Source organism: Homalodisca vitripennis, chromosome X (assembly GCF_021130785.1).
Source record: "Homalodisca vitripennis isolate AUS2020 chromosome X, UT_GWSS_2.1, whole genome shotgun sequence".
NCBI lineage: Eukaryota > Metazoa > Arthropoda > Insecta > Hemiptera > Cicadellidae > Homalodisca > Homalodisca vitripennis.
The window spans coordinates 103,916,573-103,938,526 of record NC_060215.1 but is presented as its reverse complement, the minus strand read 5'-3'; the positions used below and the strand labels follow the sequence as shown (position 1 = coordinate 103,938,526).

The 21,954-nt window shown below is 33.4% G+C and overlaps 1 protein-coding gene across 2 annotated transcripts in view; it reads right to left on the bottom strand.

Moving 5' to 3' along the window:
* Window positions 1-289: 289 nt before the first annotated feature.
* LOC124369769 (Y+L amino acid transporter 2) overlaps window positions 290-21,954 on the bottom strand; it is a 127,084-nt gene continuing 105,419 nt past the window's right edge. For both annotated transcript variants that reach the window (XM_046827852.1, XM_046827851.1), the window contains exons 11-13: window positions 16,109-16,258; window positions 13,937-14,114; window positions 290-4,548 (exon numbers count right to left, since the gene is read on the bottom strand). In XM_046827852.1, coding sequence (XP_046683808.1) covers window positions 4,466-4,548; window positions 13,937-14,114; window positions 16,109-16,258 — 411 coding nt within the window. In that variant the 3' untranslated portion in view covers window positions 290-4,465. The remainder of the gene's footprint in view (window positions 4,549-13,936; window positions 14,115-16,108; window positions 16,259-21,954) is intronic.

Below are 21,954 nucleotides of genomic sequence, written 5' to 3'. Positions count from 1 at the left end.
CGGTACTTAACTTCGATAAATGTACATCCATATAATAATGTTTTTGGCACTTAACTGAAAACATTCAGTATTACTGGTATTTTGCTGTGATGTTTCATTACCTTAAATTAACACTGGAGAATACAATTCTCCAATCAATCAAGTCACAATGATTTTTAAAGCTGCTTCTATTTAACAATAGCATTAGCATTTTTGGCAATAGGAACTTTTGTTTATTTTAAAACTATAATATTATAATAGTAAGGTTAACATCAATTGAAAGCAAGCACTGAGAATCATCTAAGTGTCATTTTAATTACTAGTAATTTGAAATACAAAATGCCTAGTCCAAAGAAGGCGATAGAAAAGAGAGTTAACATCACCTCCTTTTATCATTTCTGAAGAAACCATCTTTAAAAATATACTACAAATAAAATAAACAGTAACCTCCACACCATTAAGTTTAATATATATTCAGGTGGGTTTTGTTAGTTCCCTTTAATATTTAAACCTTTCTGGAAAAGATCCCTATTCTAATCTGTTGTATAGTAACAAGTTATTAATTAAGTGGATAGTTATTCTTTCATCATGAAAATGAAAGTAAATTTGTATGAAGGGTTGAAGTAAAAAATAATATGTTATTGACAGTAAAACTTGCAAAAATCCCTTGACAGTGTTGTGATTCTACAACACGAGGATCACAAAAAAAATCTCGTGTACAGGGAATTTTAAATATGATAAACTTACAAATATTAGTACTGACTCACTTATTATCCAATACACAGTAATAATTGACAAAACAAACTAAGTGAATCTGTATTTTTTGATCTTGTAGCAAAGCACGGGTATTCAGCTAGTCTTTTACAATGATGGAAAATGTTGGCTTATAATGCAATATAGACATGAAATAGAGATACTTAATACTTTCAAACAGAAATATAAATTTAAGTAAAATGCACTGGTAGCCTAATTGAATTTAAGTTTTAATCATTAATTTAAATTAAAAACTGTAAACATCATGAGTTCTCTTGGACCATTCTTTAGAATGGCTTATTAAGATTATTTAAGCAGTTACTCTATGTGTATATCTGTGTTGTGGTATGGCTAATACACTTTTGATCTTGTTAAGTTGTATCATAACAAATATTGTTATTTATTCTTGATTGATTTCACCGATTACATATTTAATATAATTTTACACACAAACAATAACTTATATGTAAAAGATTGTTCTTAGTTTTGATGTAAGAACCATGTTTATAGTCCATGTAACAAGAGTTAATTTGTATCCTGTAAGAACACAACTTAGCTTCCTGTGAAAGTGATAAGAGGAATTTCTCCTAAGAATTAAATTGATCTTAGGAAAACACTTAAAAGTAGGACTGTTTAGAATAATTATGTCACTGTCGCCAAACGATAAAAAGACGCTGAATATTAATTTTAATAGATGTTATTTTTCATCATTACTCTATCATTATTAAAAACAAAATCTGAATTGAATCCCTTACTTTTAAAGAAATGTATATACATGGAAGATCTAAAGACACTCCTTGTAACAAAACCACTTAAATCCAGGTTTTATAATATTAATTCAACGAGTAGAAATGTTGCTATGAATAAACGTGCCATACAACAGGAGTTTATAAAAATGAAATTTATAAAGTACAATTTATCCACAAAATCAAAAAATAAGTACCAAAATAATTGGTTTAAATAGCTTCATTGTGGAAATAAAGTTAGTAACCCATAAATGTTACTTGCAAATTAAATAATAAAATACTGCAGAATGAGCAATAGAAGTCAAGTCAAAATTAAGAACAACTCATTATTGTTTCTTCCTCGAGTAAAGATGACAAAATAGAAGTTTTGCATGCATATGTAAAAGAGTAAAGTTTAAACACAAACAATAAATTAGTTATCTTTCATATTGTGCCATACTTGATCAACAGCTAACAGCTAAGTATTTAAAATAACTTCAAAATAAAAAGAACACAATAAACAACCATTACACAGACCAGACAATAAAAAAACATGTTTTCATAATATTGTGCTTTACTTGAAATAATTAAGAATATCTGATGAAACCTCATAGCAAATAAAGTAATATAAACAGTTTTAACACAGACAACAAACTATATGAAGCAACCACGATATATATTATCACTTTCATACAACTAGAGTATTAATCTGTTTTTATCCTAAGTGACTTTCTTATTTAAGTAAAAATATCAATAACATGTGACAATAACAAAATTAATATTATAATTAATTACAAACAACCATCAGTGTTTTATAAAATTAATACTTTCACAATATATGAGGCTTTTAAAGCCATATAGTAAAGAAAAATAAAAAAGAAATGAGATTCTTGATTAGTTACAAAGATTTACATTAAGTTCTGTTGGCTTTAAAAGCTAATACTGCATAAAAAGTTAATATACAAGACAATTTACAAGTTTACTGGGTGAGTTAAAAATCATTTCACACTCTATGATCATAAATATGATTGGGGTATCTATTTAAATATGCATAAAAATCACCAGAGCTAAATTTATTCATTTGGTATTTGTTTCCTCTTACATGAATTAAGTATGAATCTATTTTCGATCTTACCTTTGTGCAATAATATAATATTGAAATAATATTAACAGTAAAAAGTATACACAAAAAAGATAGTTTAATAAGATCTCAGAGTGTTTTCTTTACATTATAACATTTTGTATTGAAATAATTTGTTATTTACAAATGGGATCGCACAGAAATTACCTAATTATAATATCCACCTCAAATAATTCACAGTCAGATCTTATAAAACTTCCATAAATAAATAAACAGAATTTCATGACTATATAACGTACAGAAATATTCCATGTAACCTAGTCTAACATTTTCTACATTTCAAATACACATATAAGTTAAGGGCTGTGAGATCTAAGAACATTTAATAGTGTTCATGTCCAACACATAGCCTACATTAAGTACATTCATATTTAGATTGTATTACAGTCAACTGCAAGTTAAAAGAGTAAATTTTGTGTTCACATACAAACTGGTCAATAATAATGTTGGTGTGGTGTTATATAATGTTTACCCAGGGTATATTTTGTTACAGAATAGTAAAATACCTTGCATTTCCTACAGATGCTACTTACATCTAAATGTTCACTACAATTTTCAATACAAGACATGATTTCAAGTCTAATGACTTATATTTCAGAAATAAACACCAAATTGATAGCTACAATATCTTTAAACCTCAAAAACAAGTGAAGTTTTGAACCGAGTTAAAAGATGAAACGAAACATTAACAGCCCTTAACACAATACGAGTACAAGGCAAGTCCTGGTGAAGGCATATTTTTTTAATCTTTCAAATACTACTCAAGATCAATGGATCAAACTAACGAGATCTTAGTTGCACTCACAGCTCTACAAAACAAAATGGTGCTCATAAAATTACATCTTAAAATTAAAATAAATTGTTGCAAAGCAATAAAAATACATCATACATAGTTTCAAATGTTCAAATAGATAAAAACTAAGGTCATATAAAAAGCCATTTAAGTCATTTACATACAAAGGAGTTAAAAAAAGTAGAACGAAGATAATAGCAAGAAATTAGATACAAAATCTATCCTAAAAGGAATACACTGTATCTCTAATTAGTAGTATTTTTATAAAAGAGATTTAAATGGATCCATTTGTATCTAACTATGATTGCTACTGAACACAACGGGACAGAAAGAGCCCAGAATAAGATTACATGGCATAAAGTGCTTCGATACACAATCCTAAAAACACAGGTGATGTACAGTTAAATTTCACATGAAATCACTAAGGATATACTAAAATAGAAATATATAATTATTTGGTCTAACAAACATAATCTCAATGGTGGATTCTCATGAAATCTAAAATCTGGACCCATTATTTAAGCGAGGTAACTTTAACTGATAGCAAAAATGATCATATTAAAAACAAACTTGCATTCTTTAAATAAAAAAAGAGTAAACTCTGCTCATGAAGTTTTCGTTAACAAAATTATTATTATTTAAGTATAATTTAAAATAAGAAGTCAATACAACTAGTACAATAGAAAATGTATTAGAATCAGAGAAAAGTTGTATTCTATAGATACAAATAAATTAAGTAAGTAAAGCAAGTTTTTGGATTTATAAAGCAACAAGTTACTTAACAACTAACACAAAATGCTGGTGGTGACTACATCATTTGTAAAAATAATTCTGATTCTTAGCTTCTTAAACAAAGTTAAAACAGCTTTTAAAATATTATTAAAAATATAAACATCAATAGTTTATTGAATTAAAACCACTAAGGCCTTCACCCTTGGTCATCCCACAAAGTCTCGTTTAAGTTAATCCAATAAATGATGACTGTAATAGGTGCTACTGACTCTACTAACTTGTACCATCTACCACAAGAGGTCATCTTGCAGTCAGTTGTACCAAGCCCTCCATTCCTATCCGCTAGTCCTCCTCCTCCTCTCCCTCTCCATCCAGTTGCTCTTTGGCTGACATGAACAGTTTCTGGACAAAGTGTGTCATTGCGACTGCAACAGAACATAACAGTAATTTAATTATGCCACACAAGGTCAATTATGTTATTTAAAACATGAAATTATTTCATGAAATATATAAACACACATAACACCGTTAAATACTTATGAAATATTCTCTCACCAAGTCTTAACATGTGATGAGAATGGTAAGAAGCTTAAGTTAATTGGGATAACAAAGAAAAATATGACTCAAATTCCTAAAAACCATTTTGGTTACTTTAGACATAACCAAACACACCTATGTTGTTTCAATGTTTTTAGGTGCACCAGAAACATTAAAATATTTATAATTTGGCCTTGGAAAACACCAGAAAACCTGTTTTGTATATTTAAAAACTTACAGCCTGTACTCTTTATGACCAGCATGCATCATTGCTAGAAAAATGTATAATTCACCTTCTGATAGTGTCAACAAATCAGAGATTATATCATTCACAGCACAAAAAAAAGAGACCGATTCCATTTTTAGCCTTATTCTGCCTGTTCTCATGGGCCACTGGCCTTTGCGCAGATCTTATCAAACAGAATAACTTAGTAGACATAGTATAAGGTTGATGGTACTGATAAAAATTGCTATGGTCACAGGTAGGATTTGAACCTGTGCTATCTCTAACTAAGATCCCAAGTCCGATGTCTTAGACCGCTCAGCCATTGGCACTCCCGAGTCGTATGCATCAAGTTCAAGTGATGAACAAGATAAGTATATGATCCACATTGATATGATCAATTTTATTGTTATTATTACTATGTTATATTATTATTTTAATCAACTATTTGGATAACTCAAAAGTTAGATATAAGGAAAAATATGCTTCTCATCTTTTAATTGTACAATATGGAGTTCCACAGGGATTTATACTTGGTCCTTTCCATTTCCTGAAGGGTCTACCAGGAACAGTAATACATTTCCTTTGTTACCTAGAGGGTCATCAGGAACAGTAACAAAGTATGTCCTTACGCAGATGACACAAATATGATCGTAACTGCAGACAATGAAGAAATAATTGAGACATCATCTTCTATTGGTCTATCTTTAATAAATGATTTTTTAAATATTAAGAACCTTCTTTCAAACTCAACAAAATCTAATTTTGTTTACTTTTCAACAAAACAAGCAAGATGCAAATTACTTCCTACAATCTTTGTTGATGCTGAGATATTAGACTAAGTAGAGGAAACTAACTTCCTTGGCTTGGTCATAGACAAGAACTTAGCATGGAACGGACAAGTTACGCAAGTTATGTTTTATGTATTACAACATAAAACATCAAGGAGAATGGCAAGTACATGTAACTTTAATACCTTAAAATCAATTTATTATGCCTTGATCCACTCTTATATTGCCTACGGAATTTGTACGTATATATATTCCACACGCACACGCACGCACACGCACACGCGCACACACACACACACACACACACACACACACACACACACACACACAAGGTGAACAGCACAGGTGTTTGGCCAACTCGCAGCGACCGTTCCTGCCATGATTTAGAGTGGTTTCACACAGGCCACAAAACGCAGAAGGAACGCACATAAAAGCTGTTGGCCATGGCAGGAATATCGCGGGACCCTTTTAGACAGCCAACGTAAGTTTCGGCGTTCTAGTACGATTTAAGTTCTTTAATCGGTGATAGAGAGCAAAAAGCTGAGTTTGGCGTTTTGTGGACTGTGTAAAACCTGTCTAAGTAGTATTGAATCACATTATAGAGCCGTTTATGCGAGCAAGCGCAAGTTGTTCGATCGCAGCCGACAGCACCATGCATGCACAACGATCACAAACAACCGCCCACCACTACAGGATCGCAGATGACAACGGCGACGTTGTAGATATGCAAGAGCATTGGAAGGATTCAGAGGGGCTGCCAGTCGATCACCGTTAGTGACGGACACTCCACTCTTCTTCTAATATGAATACCAGTAAGTTCAATGTAGTAGTACTGTTGTAGAAGAAATTATGAACAATCCCACCATCTAGGACATTATAATTATTATTCTTTCTTAGCAATAAATATTATTATGTTTATTAATTGTCCGGTAATATAAATATTCGGTTTTATATTATTTTGTATATAAGCATAAAATGTTAGATTTCATAACTGATAACACAACCCTAAAATATTGTAAAGTACCAAATAACAAATTGGCTTGTTTATAAAACTGAAAATAGTAAATTAATTACTACTACAATCAATCAATCAGAATAATTTATTCGTATACATCAAGTACAGAATAGGTGTCAGGAGTAGGAATAACAAAATTGAAGTTAAAAGTAACCTTAATTTTGTTTTACAGTGTAATATTAATGATCAATGAAGTTTTGAGTGTGGTGGTGGTCAACGTGCAGGGACAGGTTGTCACTGGAACATGGCTGAAGATCTCCAATTGATGAATTCTTCAACTGAGTAGAATGGTCTCTCTGCAAGCCAAGCCGATATATGCTGTCTTGTACTGCTTACATTGGGGCCTTTAATTGTCTCTGGTAGTAGGTTCAGAAACTTCACTCCCATGTAGGAAGGCTTTTCTTCAAAGAGTGAAAGATGGTGTACCGGTAGGGTGAAATTCATAGCTTGTCGAGTGTTTCTGTTGTGCCTTTCTATGCCTCGTTCAAGTTGCAGTCTGCAGGCGTAGGTTGTTAAATGCTAGTCACATGGCAGATGTGGTTGATTTCCCTCGTACAAAACCATGCTGATGTAGTATAAGCAACTGATTGGTTGATAGGTGTTGTAGTAGACTGTTAAGTACTATTTTTTTCGAAAACTTTGGACAATGTGGGAATTAGTGAGATAAGTCTGTAATTCTTTGTGTCCAGATGGTTTCCTTTTTTTAATTTTGGATAGACCTTAGCAATTTTCAGCTCACTTGGAAAAACCCCCTGTTGGAATGAGCGATTGATGATGTATGTTAGTGGTCTAACAAGTTCTTCTTTACATTTTTTCAAGAGATTAGCAGATACATAATCTATTCCAGCTGATGTTTTGTTTTTTAGGGTGTTAATTACTTGACTCAACTCCTGCTCGTTTGATGGCCGAAGAGACATTTGGGATATCTGATCTTGCGCTTCTCTATTTTCAGTTGACTGATAGTGGCATTGAGGATTTTTTTGAAGGGTTTCATTGGCTATATTAGTGAAGAACTCGTTAAGATGATGAGCAACTTTTTGAGGATCATTGGTTTCCTGACCATTTATTTCTAGTTCAATTGTTTTATCTGTGTCTTTTGCAGTTTTCCTTTCTCTATTGATCACCTTCCAGATAGTTTTGCTTTTGTTGTCTGCTTCCTCTATTTGGACTGCTGTGGCCTGGCGTCTAAGTTCCCTTAGCTTTATGTCATACGTTTTTTTCTTATTTGACATCATTATTTTATCTTCATCTGCTCCGCTCAGCAGATATCTGTTCTGTGCCTGCAGAAATTCTTGTTTTAGAACCTCAGCTTCATGATTTTTGAAAGAAAATTGTTTTCTCTTCTTCTTCCTTGTTTTTGCTTTGAGAAATGTTTGGTTAATAGCTTCTGCAATAGTCTTAATGAAATTACTTTAAGCGTTCTCTGCTTGATATTCATTGAACAAACTTTCCCAGATTTCTTGATTTAGAATTGATTTTAAATTCATAACATTTCTTTGCTTGCAATTTCTCACAAATAGAACTTGGTTCTGTGTTTCTGGGGCAGAGGTATTTATTTTGCAGAGCTGTGCTGTGTGGTCGCTTAGTCCAGCATTGAATTGGGAATTTCAACCTGGATATCATCTTTCTCTAGATTTGTACAAACACAGTCAATTGAGCTTATTGTTGTGGGTGTTATTCTTGTTGGTGGAAGAGGGAGTCGTGTCATATTGTAGCTAAGTAGGACTTCACTTAGTTTAGTAATTTCTCGGTTTGGCTCCAGACAGTCAATGATGATTTCAACCCAGAGAATAACATGATTTTTCCATGTTTGTGTTTCCTCCAGGGTTTCTGAGACGATATCCAAGGATTCACCTAGGTTTCCTTGAGTTCTGTAGATGCCAATAACATAGATTTTTCCTGCCCTGTTTTATTTTCACAGATATTAGCTCACACTTGCATTCGATGCTGTGGTTTGTTATACCTGAGGGTATAATGGCAGATCTAAACTCGTCATTCTTATAAATAGCTACACCACCTTTTTGGAAGTTGTTCCTGCTATACTCTGTAACAAGATATAATAAGCATTCTGTAATAAGCATCTGTAATAAGCATTCTGAATTTCGTCCTGCTTTAGACCGTGCTCAGTCAATACTAGCACTTCTGGTTTTAAGTCCTCCATTAGATGGGTTAATCATTCAATTTTATTTGAAAGTCTGTCCATGTTTTGGTAGTATCCTGAGTTATTTATGTTTTTTGATCTTAACTGAAGTCAGTGGTTTTGTTAAACCTCTTTTATGTTTTTGAGTTTCATTTACTCTGTTGTAATGGGTTATTTGGGAATGCCTTAGTTGTGTGGTACCTGCTCCTTGTTTTGATTTTCTCTAAAAAAGAATTCTTCAAACTGGCGATCATTTCAGGGGAGTGAGTGTTATATCTTAATTTTTGGTACATTTCTATGTACTTGTGGTAGAAGTCCTCAACTGTTTCTTTATTAGACCGTGGTATAGCTGTAATTGGGGGGTATTGTTTTGCTGCTGGAGTCTGGGATTTCAGTTTTTTAACAGGAGTTTGTCTTACTCTCCCTGCTGTTGGTTCAGTTGGCAGTTTTTCCATCAGAGTTTGTCTGGTTCTCCCTGTTGATGGTTCGGTTGGCAGTTTTTTCGTCAGAGTTTGTCTGACTCTCCCCGCTGTTGGTTCGGTTGGCAGTTTTTCCGTCAAGAGTTTGTCTGGCTCCCCCCGTTGTATTCTTGTTCATATATCCTTCACAGCGGTCTGAGGTAGATGTAACTTGCGTTTTGTATTTTGCATTTTGAAGAGATACACTGAATACATTGCTTCTCCTTTCACTATATTGACTCCTGTTATTCTTGATTATTAGTGGTGTTGAAGGTGTTTTAGAAGCTTTCAAGGGTTGAGGATTTGGTTTGTTGTGCTTTAGAGAGTTATTGAGAGTCTGTGATGTAAAGCCATTCATTGTATGCTCCAAATTATCTTGCCTTAGCTTTAATTGAGCAAGTTCAACCAGAATGCTTGTGGAGCAATTCAGTGGTTGTATAGGAGAAATATTAGTCCGTTTCAGTTTGTGTTTCTTTGTTATTGTTTGTAGGCAACTCAGACTTTTTAGTTTCTTGAGAGATTATTTTCTTTTTAAGTTTTATTATAGTTTTCTCTAAGCTGCTGATTTTTTTAATGTAGTCTTCAATAAGGCATCCTTGTTTGACATCATGTTCCTCAAAAATTTGTTGTGTATCTAATCGGAATTTCCTTCCTTTTTCAAGTTGAGATTGTACTTCAAAAATATTCTGCAATATGTCTTCTATTTTATTTATGTATTTATTTTCTTCAGATTCCATTTTTGCAATAGTTTCTTCCAGCGTTTCAAGTTTGGCCTCTACTCTCATGTTTTTTTCCTTCAAAAACTTGTTCTCCTCTAGGAGCTTAGCCCCTAATTCCCAAGCCATTTACAATTTTTCATGGTCGTCTTCTAGGTTTTCTAGGAAATTATTCTCGCTTAAGCTGCTTTCAAGCTCATTAATTGAGTTGCACAGAAGCTCTGGACTCACAGAAGAATAAGGAATAGCTTGTATAGAGGATTCATGATTTATTTTACAATTGTCACACTTCCATGAGTTTATTTCCTTATCACTCTATTTCTTCAGTAATTTTTCAGAGATATTCTGACACCCTGCATGGTGCCACAAATTACAGGGGCCAGTGCATTTTATCCCTGAAAATTTCACCCCTATTGAGCAGGAACCACAGAGATACTTTGAGGGAATTTTGAAGTCAAACGATGATGTCAATAATTATTTAATTAATAAGTTTGTAATATATATTGTGTTTGATAGTAATTTATTTAATCTTGATCTTGATTAAATGGCAATCAAGTGCCGTGTCAGAAGCTTGAGCAGTACAACAGCTGGTTGCATTGCTGTAGGTCAGTGCTGACAATGCTGACACAGTGTCTGGGGTCAGTAGTCTGGTGGTCTAGTTGCAGGTGGCCAAGCAGCTGTGTGCCAGCGCCAACACTGTATGATGTGGCTATCTGTTGGCTTGTGACTTGGTAGTGACGTCACTTTTACTGTATTGTGTCATAAATAGTAATTTTGAATAGTTTGCATTCTATATTATTTTCATCTTTGATACTTTCTTGAAAGGTTAATACTAATATTCATATTGATGGTTATAGTGCTTGTGTTTTAACCCATTCGTGACTGAATAAATTACTATAATTTTTGGACTACAGAACTGTATTCTTTCCATGCTTTTGTGTAAGAACAGGTGCACTTTGCATAACACATACTGTATAACATGCCATGAATATTATAAATTAACCTTAGTTATTCCTTGTTATTGTATGAACACAAAATGTTAGTTTTTTTTAAATATACATATATTTACACTATTTACAAATATTTATTATACTTCTCTAGAGGTTGGTTTAGGTGTGAAACACCTCAAAACATGTTTCCAGATGAAGTGGAACATGACACTTTTTACATTGGTACACTGTTTCACTTCTTTTCCCCTGTGAGGCACAAACTTTACATTTTCTTGAGGGCCTGGCTTTGGTGGTTGGAGGTATCTTTTCAATAAAATGCCCCCAAAACTTTCCTTGAAGGCGCAGTGGTGATTCTCCACAAGCGGGAGGCCTAGCAAAGGGTTACCTGAGCCTAAAAGGTTTCGTCACAGAAGTGATTGAACACATCTGATTCAGTGCAGTTTTCTCTTAACTGCCTCGAAATGATAGGATTTATTCCATGATTGCCGGTAAAACACATTGTACTAACAGTATTTGGTCCAACACTCCGTGCAAAATCACAAGGCCTAGCCGGTGGGTTATCGTCACTTTCATTATCACTGCTGTCATCGTTTGTACCATCAGACATTTCATTATTTTCATGTATCATGTCATCTTGTTCACTGTCACTTTCCTCATCACCACTTTCATCTAAAACATTAGCAACGTAAGCCGCAAAATCATCCGAATTTACGCACATATCATTCCGGTCGCGAGACGCCATCTTGACTGTTTACAAACGAAAGAAAGCTGTTTTGCCAATTTGATTTTAAGCAATATCAGATGATTTTCAGCAACAAAGAAGAAGAAAAACATAGACTAGAATATTGAGAACAAAATATGCAGCAAATGTGTATGCCTCTGCGATCTATCGGCAATATATTCAACTACGTCGATGTCGTGTCTAGCGGACTGGCACGGGCACGTCTTTAGTCGTTGGGCCGCGCGAAGTGAAGGACGGAAACTGCCCGTCCAATGTCTTGAATGGGTTAAGTTAAATGCTTGAAAATGTTGAAAATATCTTACACATGACTGGCTTGGTTGCTGTTAAAAATAAAACTTAAGTTTCTTAAAATAGTTTTGAAAATTCCATGAAATATAATTGTTGTTTGACTTATGTACAATCCAAGGTAAGTTTTGTGCACAAATAGATAATGTTTTGTTGGATTATTACCACTCATATACACACTTTACATGGAGTTCACTTTGCAGTAACTGTTGTCAGTCAGCCATGTTGTTTGGTACACAGTCAAGTAGAATCGTAATCCCATTAAAATTACGTAACTAATTTCCAACATACATATAACATGTTGGTCTTGTTATTAAGCACTACTTTTCTCATTTAAACCGAACTATAAGGTTACATAGACCATTGCATTGTGCATACAATTTGTAATACAATGTATAATACAACTAAGTTTTTCACGTAGGGATTTCCGTGGTCTTATATAACTTAGAAACTAATAAAACTAACTATCACTGTTATAGAATGATCCACATTTCATTATCAATATTTATGCAATTACTATTTGTATAATGAAATAAAAATGTGTAAGAGTGAATGTTAAAACAACAAATATTTATTAAAAACAAAAAGGTAGGGCTCATGGTTAATGATGACTGATTATTCAAGTAGGTTGTTGATTATTTTCTTTCTTACGTCCAAAGTAAATATTTTAATATCAATAACATTTATTATTAATTTGTAATAGATATTATTTAAATTGGATTATGAATCGGATTGAATGTAGAAGAAATTAATCTACTCTTTTAGCTAATCAAAATAAGTAGTAGGATTTTTTATTTAACAATGTATTTATATTGTAAGCTAGAATAAAGTAAGAAGTTTATATTTCATTAATATTTTTTTTAACAGCTAACACAATAACATTTTATCACGTGAATTAGTACCGAAATTTAGGTGTAATTCTGACATGCTCCCCTTAGTAAAATAACCAAATCATTATTAAATGCACTTTTCTTGCCATCCAAAACTACTAGCACTGGTGATAATAAAAATCGGTACACCGATGAGATTTGCAAATTGACTGTAACAACTAGTACCATTGTGAACCATTCAATGCTGCCCCAAACATTACCACATCGTCGGGACCATGACACACCGCTGTCAGCTGCAATCTAGTAGTAGTGGCAGTTTTTTATGATCGTTGCTCCTTCACGCAGTGGTCGGCCATGTCATGCTTGCTCAAGTAAACCGCTCCATTTAATCTGGTACAATACTAAATAGCACCAAGAACGATCACTACGAGTTGTTACAATTAGGCTTGCGCGATTCTCGTTCACATGTGAACTAGGCCTTACAAAAGAGTTACAGCAATGATGCATGTGATTCATTTACAAGTTGTAGAAATTTTCACAGTTTGTACATTAAATTTACGGCTTATTTACGGTTAGATGGGACCTTGTCAGATACGGTCTCGGGAGCGCTTTTGAGTCCAACAGCATAGCACAGCAACATATTCTCAGGCTGGGATCAAGCTCATTAACAATCTCTCTGAAACACTAATTTTAGAAACCAATCCAAAAAAATTCAAAGTCCAACTAAAACAATGGCTGATGAGCTGTGCTTTTTACTCAGTTGGCAAGTTCATGGAATACACTCGGGATTGATATTCGTTGCAGTATTGCAATCCTGAGTGTTGATCTCGTGACTGTTTGTATGTATGAATGTGCCTCTGTGCAATTGTATGGAAAGTCGAGTGAATGAGTTTAGTTGTAAGGTAAATACTATCCAAAAGTGGTATTAATATTGACTATTGCCATACAGGGTAATATATTCTCAATGCTTAAACAAATATATTCTATTATAAATAGTCCTGGAGTTTTACTTGGTGGAGCTACAGTTTGTTTACTACAATAAATATTTACAAGAAACTAAAAAAATGCTTACAAAATCAATCCTGATTTATAAATTAAAGACAGCAAAAGACAAAGATGTACTGACTGTGCCCGTTGTGAAACCACTGAGGCTTGTTTGTCCAGGTGACGCCGATGAGGTAGGCAGGGATGCCTGTCAGGGTGATGGCCACAGCAACGGCCACCTCTAGCGGCTTGTAGTAGATAGGTACTACCACCAGAAACAAGCAGATCACTATGAAGAACACGGGGATCCACACCGACACCTGCCACAGAATTATAATTAAATCTTACTTATTTCTGTTCACTCCACCTCATTTTATTACTTATAAACATCAGTGTGATTTTCAATACAATAATCCTGAAATTGATTAAAAAATGTATTTTAACAATACTTGTAACCCTTTTAATGCCGACGTGCGCCGCAAGCGCTCGTCACTGTTTATTCGAGAAATGCTGACGTGCGCCACGAGCGCACGTCATTAGGTTTTACGAAAAATGCTGACGTGCGTTGGGGGCGCTCGTCCGGTTTTTGTTATATTGTAGTTTTCATTATTGACCAAATGCCACTAAACTTTTGCATACTGTATCTAGACACTATTACTATTGATACAAACTCAAAATGTGATGACGTTATCACCTGTTTTCAACCTCATTTACGTCCAATCATTCAGTGAGCGTCTTTGGTTGCTGTGGTAATACGTTGTTGCTAGGTTATGTTTTAATGGGAATTATTCGCGCTTTTCTTTTGTTTATTTCAGTTTGCTTATATTATTATTAGTTTTGTGATTATTGTAAATAGATTTGACCATGAGTAAAAGAGGAGGATTCATACTTTGTGCTTCGGCAAACACAAGTGTTAAAAATTTTTAAATTATGTACCTTATATTGTAAATAATTAATTTTAATTTTATTTAAACTACTTTATTTATTATTTCAACAAACAATTTTATACATTGGGCTAAACAACACGTGTAAATAAAGTGATTTTGAATGAAACTGACCAAAATATGTCTTACTGAATTTTACTGTAAAATGTGGACTTTACAAGGTTTTCGATAAAATGCTGTAACTTCACTATTTTTCAAGGCAAGTTCTTCAAATTTGGTGTGTGTGTTAACAATTAAATATAGTACAATTGCCAGTAACTACTTTTTAGTTAAGGCTAATAATAAAGGTACCTTTATATGTTCAAACTAATTTTTTTTAAGTTTTTGTTTTTTATTTTTTGTTTTTTTACAAATATAAGTTATATAAATTTGTAAAAATTGTAATACTCATTTGTTTTAAGCACTCCACATTATGACATAAAAAACAACACCTCAATGGATAATTTCCTTCAATAAATAAAAAAGTTATACATTTTTTTTAAATAGTTGTCAAATTATGGAAAAAGGACCTGGCATTCTTCGCATGTACTTTTTGAAAACAGGTTGGCATTTTTCGCATGGTCACTGAAAAAATGTCTGGCAGTAAAAGGGTTAAATACATTAATAGAAAACACAAATAAGACAACTCCAAAGATAGTATGGTTTCTAATGCTATGAGAAATTTGTTATGGATTTAATTGCCATGTAAATTAAGAAATTTTTAACAACAATTTTTATATTATGCTTTACATGTGCTTTGTTGAGTTCATTAATGACAATTGATGATTTTGAAAGACAAAATAACTACTATGGATACTATGGAACTACTGGATATGAGACAAAAAAAGTAAAATATGAAGGTTCAAGAACTGTATCTTCTATATTTTTCAAGTGACACAAACCTCAAAATAATGTTAGGCAAGCTGGAGTGAACAAACAAATCAAGAAATATTGTGCTTCACAATACAGTACGATTGAATTGCACACAGTGGAAAACTGCTACCATGTACCACTAAAATAACTCCTGCCACCAAGTGTCAAGTGATTTATTTATCTAAGAAATCTATAAACTATCTACAAAAATAGGTTTTAGAATAGCTATTAGTGCAATAAAGAATTGTGTGAGTAATCTGTGTACGTGCCCCAGACCATTTGCTACTGCCGTGACATCTGCCCCTGCAAATAACTCCAACCACCGGATGTCACATGGTGAAATTTGTGGCCGTCCGCAATGGGTTAGTTATTAAACGTACTGCCATCTCAAGTAATTTTAATAGCCTAAATTTTTTAGACACGGCTGTGTAAATAGGTATTTAACACATGCCCCAAAAATATTTTAAATATCCATTTAACCTTTCTTAAATGAACTGAGATTACACGAAGAGCACTACCTTGATAGGCCGAGGGATGTTGGGCCTTTTGTGCCTCAGCCACAAAATTCCACTGACTGACATCATGATGAAGAAACTCTCAACGAAGCTTGAGTACGTGATAAGGGCATAGATGTCACTGGTGCAGAGCATTACTAGTGATAGCAGGTTCTGGAACATAAAAGTAACTATTTTATTACTTTTGTTTTAATACATTAACCAAATCCATTCACAAGTATTGAACTGTTTAGACGCTGTGTGAACAAATTTGTTTTATTTTGTAGATCACAGTCATCAATCCTTACTTCACTATAGTCAATAGTAAAACCACTTTATTCCAAACTATGAACAAGGTACAAAGAATAGCGCCAATTTAATAAAACTAAAAACTAATATTAATTTAAACATATAAATTTTAAAAAATTAAACATTAGTTCATTAAAATGTACTATAATACCTTACATATAAAAATTTATCTTCAATTCTTCTTGAAATTAATTAATTGGTTGTTATATAAGGGCTATCCAGAAAGTAGATTACGATTTTATATAAACAAAAAAAGAAAGTACAAGAAAACAATTGCATTATATACACTTGAAAGTGACACTACAATACTATTTTTCAACATAGTCATTATAGGCATCAAAGCGGTAAACTAGTTATGAATTCAAGAGTTATAAAATTCTGCCTCCTAAGACTTCAACCAGACAGTCACCCCTTCCCACAGTTCCATGTCGTCAATAAAGCGCTGCGCCGCAAGTCAGGTCTTCATTGCTAGAAACAGATGGTAGTCGCTGGATGCAAAAGCCGGATTGTAAGACGGATGTGGAAACATCTTCTACTTAAAGCATCCAGGACTTATCCGAGTCCGATTTGCTGTATGTGGGTGGGCGTTGTCGTACAAAAATAAAATTTTCAAACTTAACTTTACTCTGCACTTGTTTTGTATTGCTCTTCTTAGCTTTTGCAAGGTTTCACAATACCTTGCAGAATTTATGCGCCACGTTCTAAGGAATCAACAAAACTACTTTACTGTCCCAAAAGCCAGTTGCTATAATCTTCCGTTCCGACAATGTTTACATGCTTTTCCTTGAATTTTTGGGGGAGTGTGTGTGTCCCCATTCCATAGACTGTAATTTGGTTTCACAATTCACATGTTTTACCCAAGTCTCGTCTCCTGTAGTGATTCGATCGAGCAGCGAGTAAACCATCTTTTTCGCAAAGGTCCAAAAATGACAGTGAAGCAGCCATACACTGATTTTAACAGGTTTCTGTTAAGATTTTCGGTACCAATCTTGCACAAAGTTTATGAAATTTGAGGAAAACTACGTGAGAGTTCTGTTATTGTGAATCAGCGGTCTTCTTTCATCTTCTCATCAACTTTAGAGACAATTACATTAGTTACAATGTTTGGCCGTTCATTTCGTTTGACATCATGCTTATTAGTTCGTCAAACATTTTAAACTGCTATTGTAAAACAACAAGAAGAAGCAACAGTAACCTCTCACTATTATAGCTGGACAACCACTGAACAGGGAAACGCCCAGAAATTAAAATGACTACGATAGTATTATAGTGGTGTATTTCAAGTTTTGACTCCCAAGGACTGGCGTCTATTTACCACCCCTTGTTTGTTTTATAACAAAAGTTTTCATACAAAAACATAGTAGGTATAAACAACATTATAAGTTGAAACCAATTTAATCTTGTTATCTTTGTAATCATTTATTAATGACAGTAATGTATTTTAGTTTACCAACACTTTAATATGATTAGTTTGGAAGAAATAAGAACACTTTACAATAATAAACTAACAAGTTATTTGAGTTGTAAGTAAAATTTACATGTCTATGATTAAATCAACTTTCTTCTTGATTTAGAGACTGAGAATGAACTGATAACATCATCAAAAGCTAATTTCTTGGTCATCTGACTCGATAGTTAAAACAGAGAACATCCCCTGAACATGCTTCAATCATCGTGCTGCTCCTCGATCTCTTGTTTATTTTTTATCTGAAAATGATCTCTCTGTTGAACAGTTTGATGCAAGGATCATCAAAAAAAGTATCAATTTTATGTCAACATAGGGGTATACGTCTTGAACTCCGTAGACATGGTACAGTTTATAGAGATTAGAAATACTTTTTGGCTGAGCCACAGCTAAACATTTTTTCAGAGGAGGCAAGGCCTAAAATTGACTCTTTCCACCAAACAACACTGTCAATTTAAATATGTATTTTTGTACTGAATATAAACTACCTTGTAAATAATCCAGAAGTAATTATTATTGTACGGTATTTTTACCAATGATAGAACTGAAGTTTGTAACTTTGTTATTGAAAAGATGAGGACAAACAAAAACAATTTTATACATGTAACTTTTTATATATGCAGTTAAATTACGTACATTTAAAAATTACAATATATTAATGGTTGCCTTGATTATATATTAGAACATTAATATTACTTACTATTTTCAAATTTTCACAATGGCACAACCAACAGAACTAATATTTGATTTTCTTCAAAGACAATCCACTAGCTCTTTTTATAAAGACACAATGTTTTTATAAAAAAGCACACTACGCTGTGCATGTCTATAATAAATTGTCACCTGATAAAAAAAAGAATGAATATTATTTTAGAACTTAATACAATTTAACATTTCTGGCTACAAATATATTGATTATGTCAAATGAAATTTTTGATGTTCACTCGACAAGGTATTTATATTTGACAACTTTTTTAGATTTTTGCTGCAAATATATTGATTACGTTATTAAATTAGATTTTAATGCTCTTTGGTGTTCAATTGATACTTAAATTTGTTAATCTGTTTCATAGTACTTCTTAAATATTTTTAATTTGCTCTCCACCCAAGCGACAGAGACTGGAAGAGCAACAAATAGTTTGAGTTATGCTGTGAGGTTTGGGTAACCTTTGTCTAAGTGTTGCTCATAAATAATAATTTTAAAAGCCGGTCAAGATGTAACAGTTCTTAAATTGCTATATATTTCAAGGCCATGCCATTTAAAACTTTCTGTTTCTTTAACCAGTTCCTCTTAGTTTAAATCTTACATCTACATAACTGCCAATGTCTTTGCTCTGATTTTTAAGTCCTTTAAGACAATCTCGTTTATAAGATCAAAGTCAAAATATCTTTATTACATCATCGTCAAGATAAGAATGGTGTCACAGAGAATCTACAATACAAAATAACAATACAGGTCCAACCAGATCAATACAATACAATACGGGTTAATGATTGAAAAATTCATTTAAAGAGTAAAATGGGCGTTCTTGCAGCCAAGTCTTGAGATATTGGCCAAACAGCTGCTTATTTCAACAACAACACATAAATACCAACAACAACAATACAAAACAATTTTTGCATTGTTTTTGGATCAGTGGCATAGCCAAACAAAACGCTAAGTGGGGTGCAGTCACGGGCAAAAGGAAGGTGAATCTCCCTAGGCTCGATGCACACTAAAGGGATACACTGTTGGAAGCAAGTATCACGAGTCATTTTGGCGAAAACAGTTGACAGTTTGCTCCTTTAGTGTTTGATAGCTTGCAACATAAGACTCATTTGAATTGAGAGATTATAAAACTAGTTGTCTGTTAAACTTTCAGCGTAAATGATCAAGCAGAATCGAATGTTGCTGAGTGCTTACTACAGTTTGTCCAAATGTTGGGCATGTTCCATCCTGGTTCAGATGATCTTTACTAGTAATGTCTTATAGCACTAGCTTTGTCTCTACCATTACCAAAAGTTTGGCCACATATACCAATTCTAACATTTTGAAAGGAACACGAGACGCAAAACAACACAAACATACAATGCACGTAACTAAAGTAAGTTTAGGTTAATTTGCTGCTTTATGTGCATGGGCGGTGGACCTTATATGATTATTTATAGTGAAACATAAAATTTGAGTTAGGTGTCCGCAACTGTTTCAAATGGCTCATGACATCCTAGACAGGTGGTCATGTGGTCTTGATACAAACCCTCTGTGTGCGGGCAACCCATTCGAATGAACGGAGTAGATGTTCGACAAAACTGTAGGAGCAAATTAACTCGCGGCACTTGCTTCCGACAGTTTGCTTCTCCAATGTGGATCAGGCCCACGTGTTAAAGGCAGCCTAGCCTGTCATAAGGATGTGCTACCCAAGTCCACTTTGACTGGAGAGGCTAGTGCAGAACTGGTCTCCCCTAAGCTATAGTGCCCGCTATCCCTCCTCATGGTTCTCGACAGGAGGCCGTCTCTATACTCAACCGTACCCATTTTGAATATATTGTCCCTTAGAAAGCAAGTGCAAAGGTCCTTTTTGGACTAAATGCAATGATAGGTTTCCCAAGTTCTTATCCTAAGAGAACAAAAAGCAAACAAAAACATGATAATGTTTTATCAAATTTAAAATATTTAAGACATTTAAATTTAACACATTCGAGTCTACGCTCGAGCCAGACCCGAGCGCCATTGTTTAAACCCCCGGCCGGCGCTCGAGCGTGACTCGAGCACAGCTTTGCCGATTGATATACGGAGTTGCTCGAGTGATATTCGAGTGCCGTCTGCTGCATTAGAAAGCCAGCTTTAATGGTTAGTTCAGAAAAATTCCGCTAGGCGCTATTACGTCATACCCGCTTGAGGCTTTTGTTTATACACTGACGCGTGGCCTGGCGCGTCGTCAGTCTGTCTACGACAACAATAATTTTTTTTAGCATTTGAAATTTTTTTGGCAATTAAAATAATTATTTGTAAATATGTATATAGTAAATGCCTTTAAAAAAATTGAAATTACTTGTTTTATTTATTCAAAAGTTAGTTTTCAAGTAACACAAGACATGCAGGAGTTTTTATTTTTCTTAAAAAAAATGTAAGTTTTGAATTTTTTTTTTTAAATTATTAGATTTTATAGGAATACAGTTTTACATATCATTTTAAAGAGGAAAGATAGAACTTTCAAGAAAATATAATATCTTATACATAATATTTTAGAGTTTTCTAAAAAAAAAAATCTGAAAACCAATAATTTTATGCAGACCGGGTTATAAAAACAGCAAATAGCGAGCCAGACTCCAATGTGTTAAGGTTAAACATTTCAAGAAACGTAAAGAATTTAATATAAACTATTCAAACAACTTTACTCTTTTTTGTAAATGTGTATAGAATATTTTAAGCTCTAGGTCTTGCTCCCCAGACCCCTGCCCCAGTACCCTTCAGCGTTTTTGACACATCCATGTACCAGGTTAAAGCCTTCTTCATGTAGACAGGCTCACCGTTTGACCATTCCTCTCTTTCAACAATGTTGACTTGAAATGGTTTCCCAGTTCGTAACCTTTGAAATTCTGTCAGACAAATTCGTCAAAATTGTCACCTGAATTAAGGCACGATCAAAGTCAAATTCTTTATTGCAACAAAAACAAGTTGGTAACTACTCATACAGTTGATGTCAAGTTGCCACAATTTGCATTATTTGTTATTTGCATTACAAAACAAATAATAGTTAATACTACTTATGTCTTTACAGGTACATCTTTACTTAATGTTAAAATAGAGTTCAAGTAATAAAATCAACTCTTCACAGAAAATTAAAACTAACAATTAACAAATGGTAACACAGATAAAGCAAAGTACAACAATTAAAGTTAGTCAATATTTGAAGGACAAAACTAATTAAGACCTAAAATTCCATTTAAGGTAATGCACGATGATAATAAAAAGTAAAAACATACATATAAAAGATCCTTTATATACACAAAATTCAAAATAGTTAAACATTAATATCACAAATTAGGCAAGGTCATCAATTAATAAAAGTAAAAATTCCATTATATACAAAACATTAATCCATACATATCGATA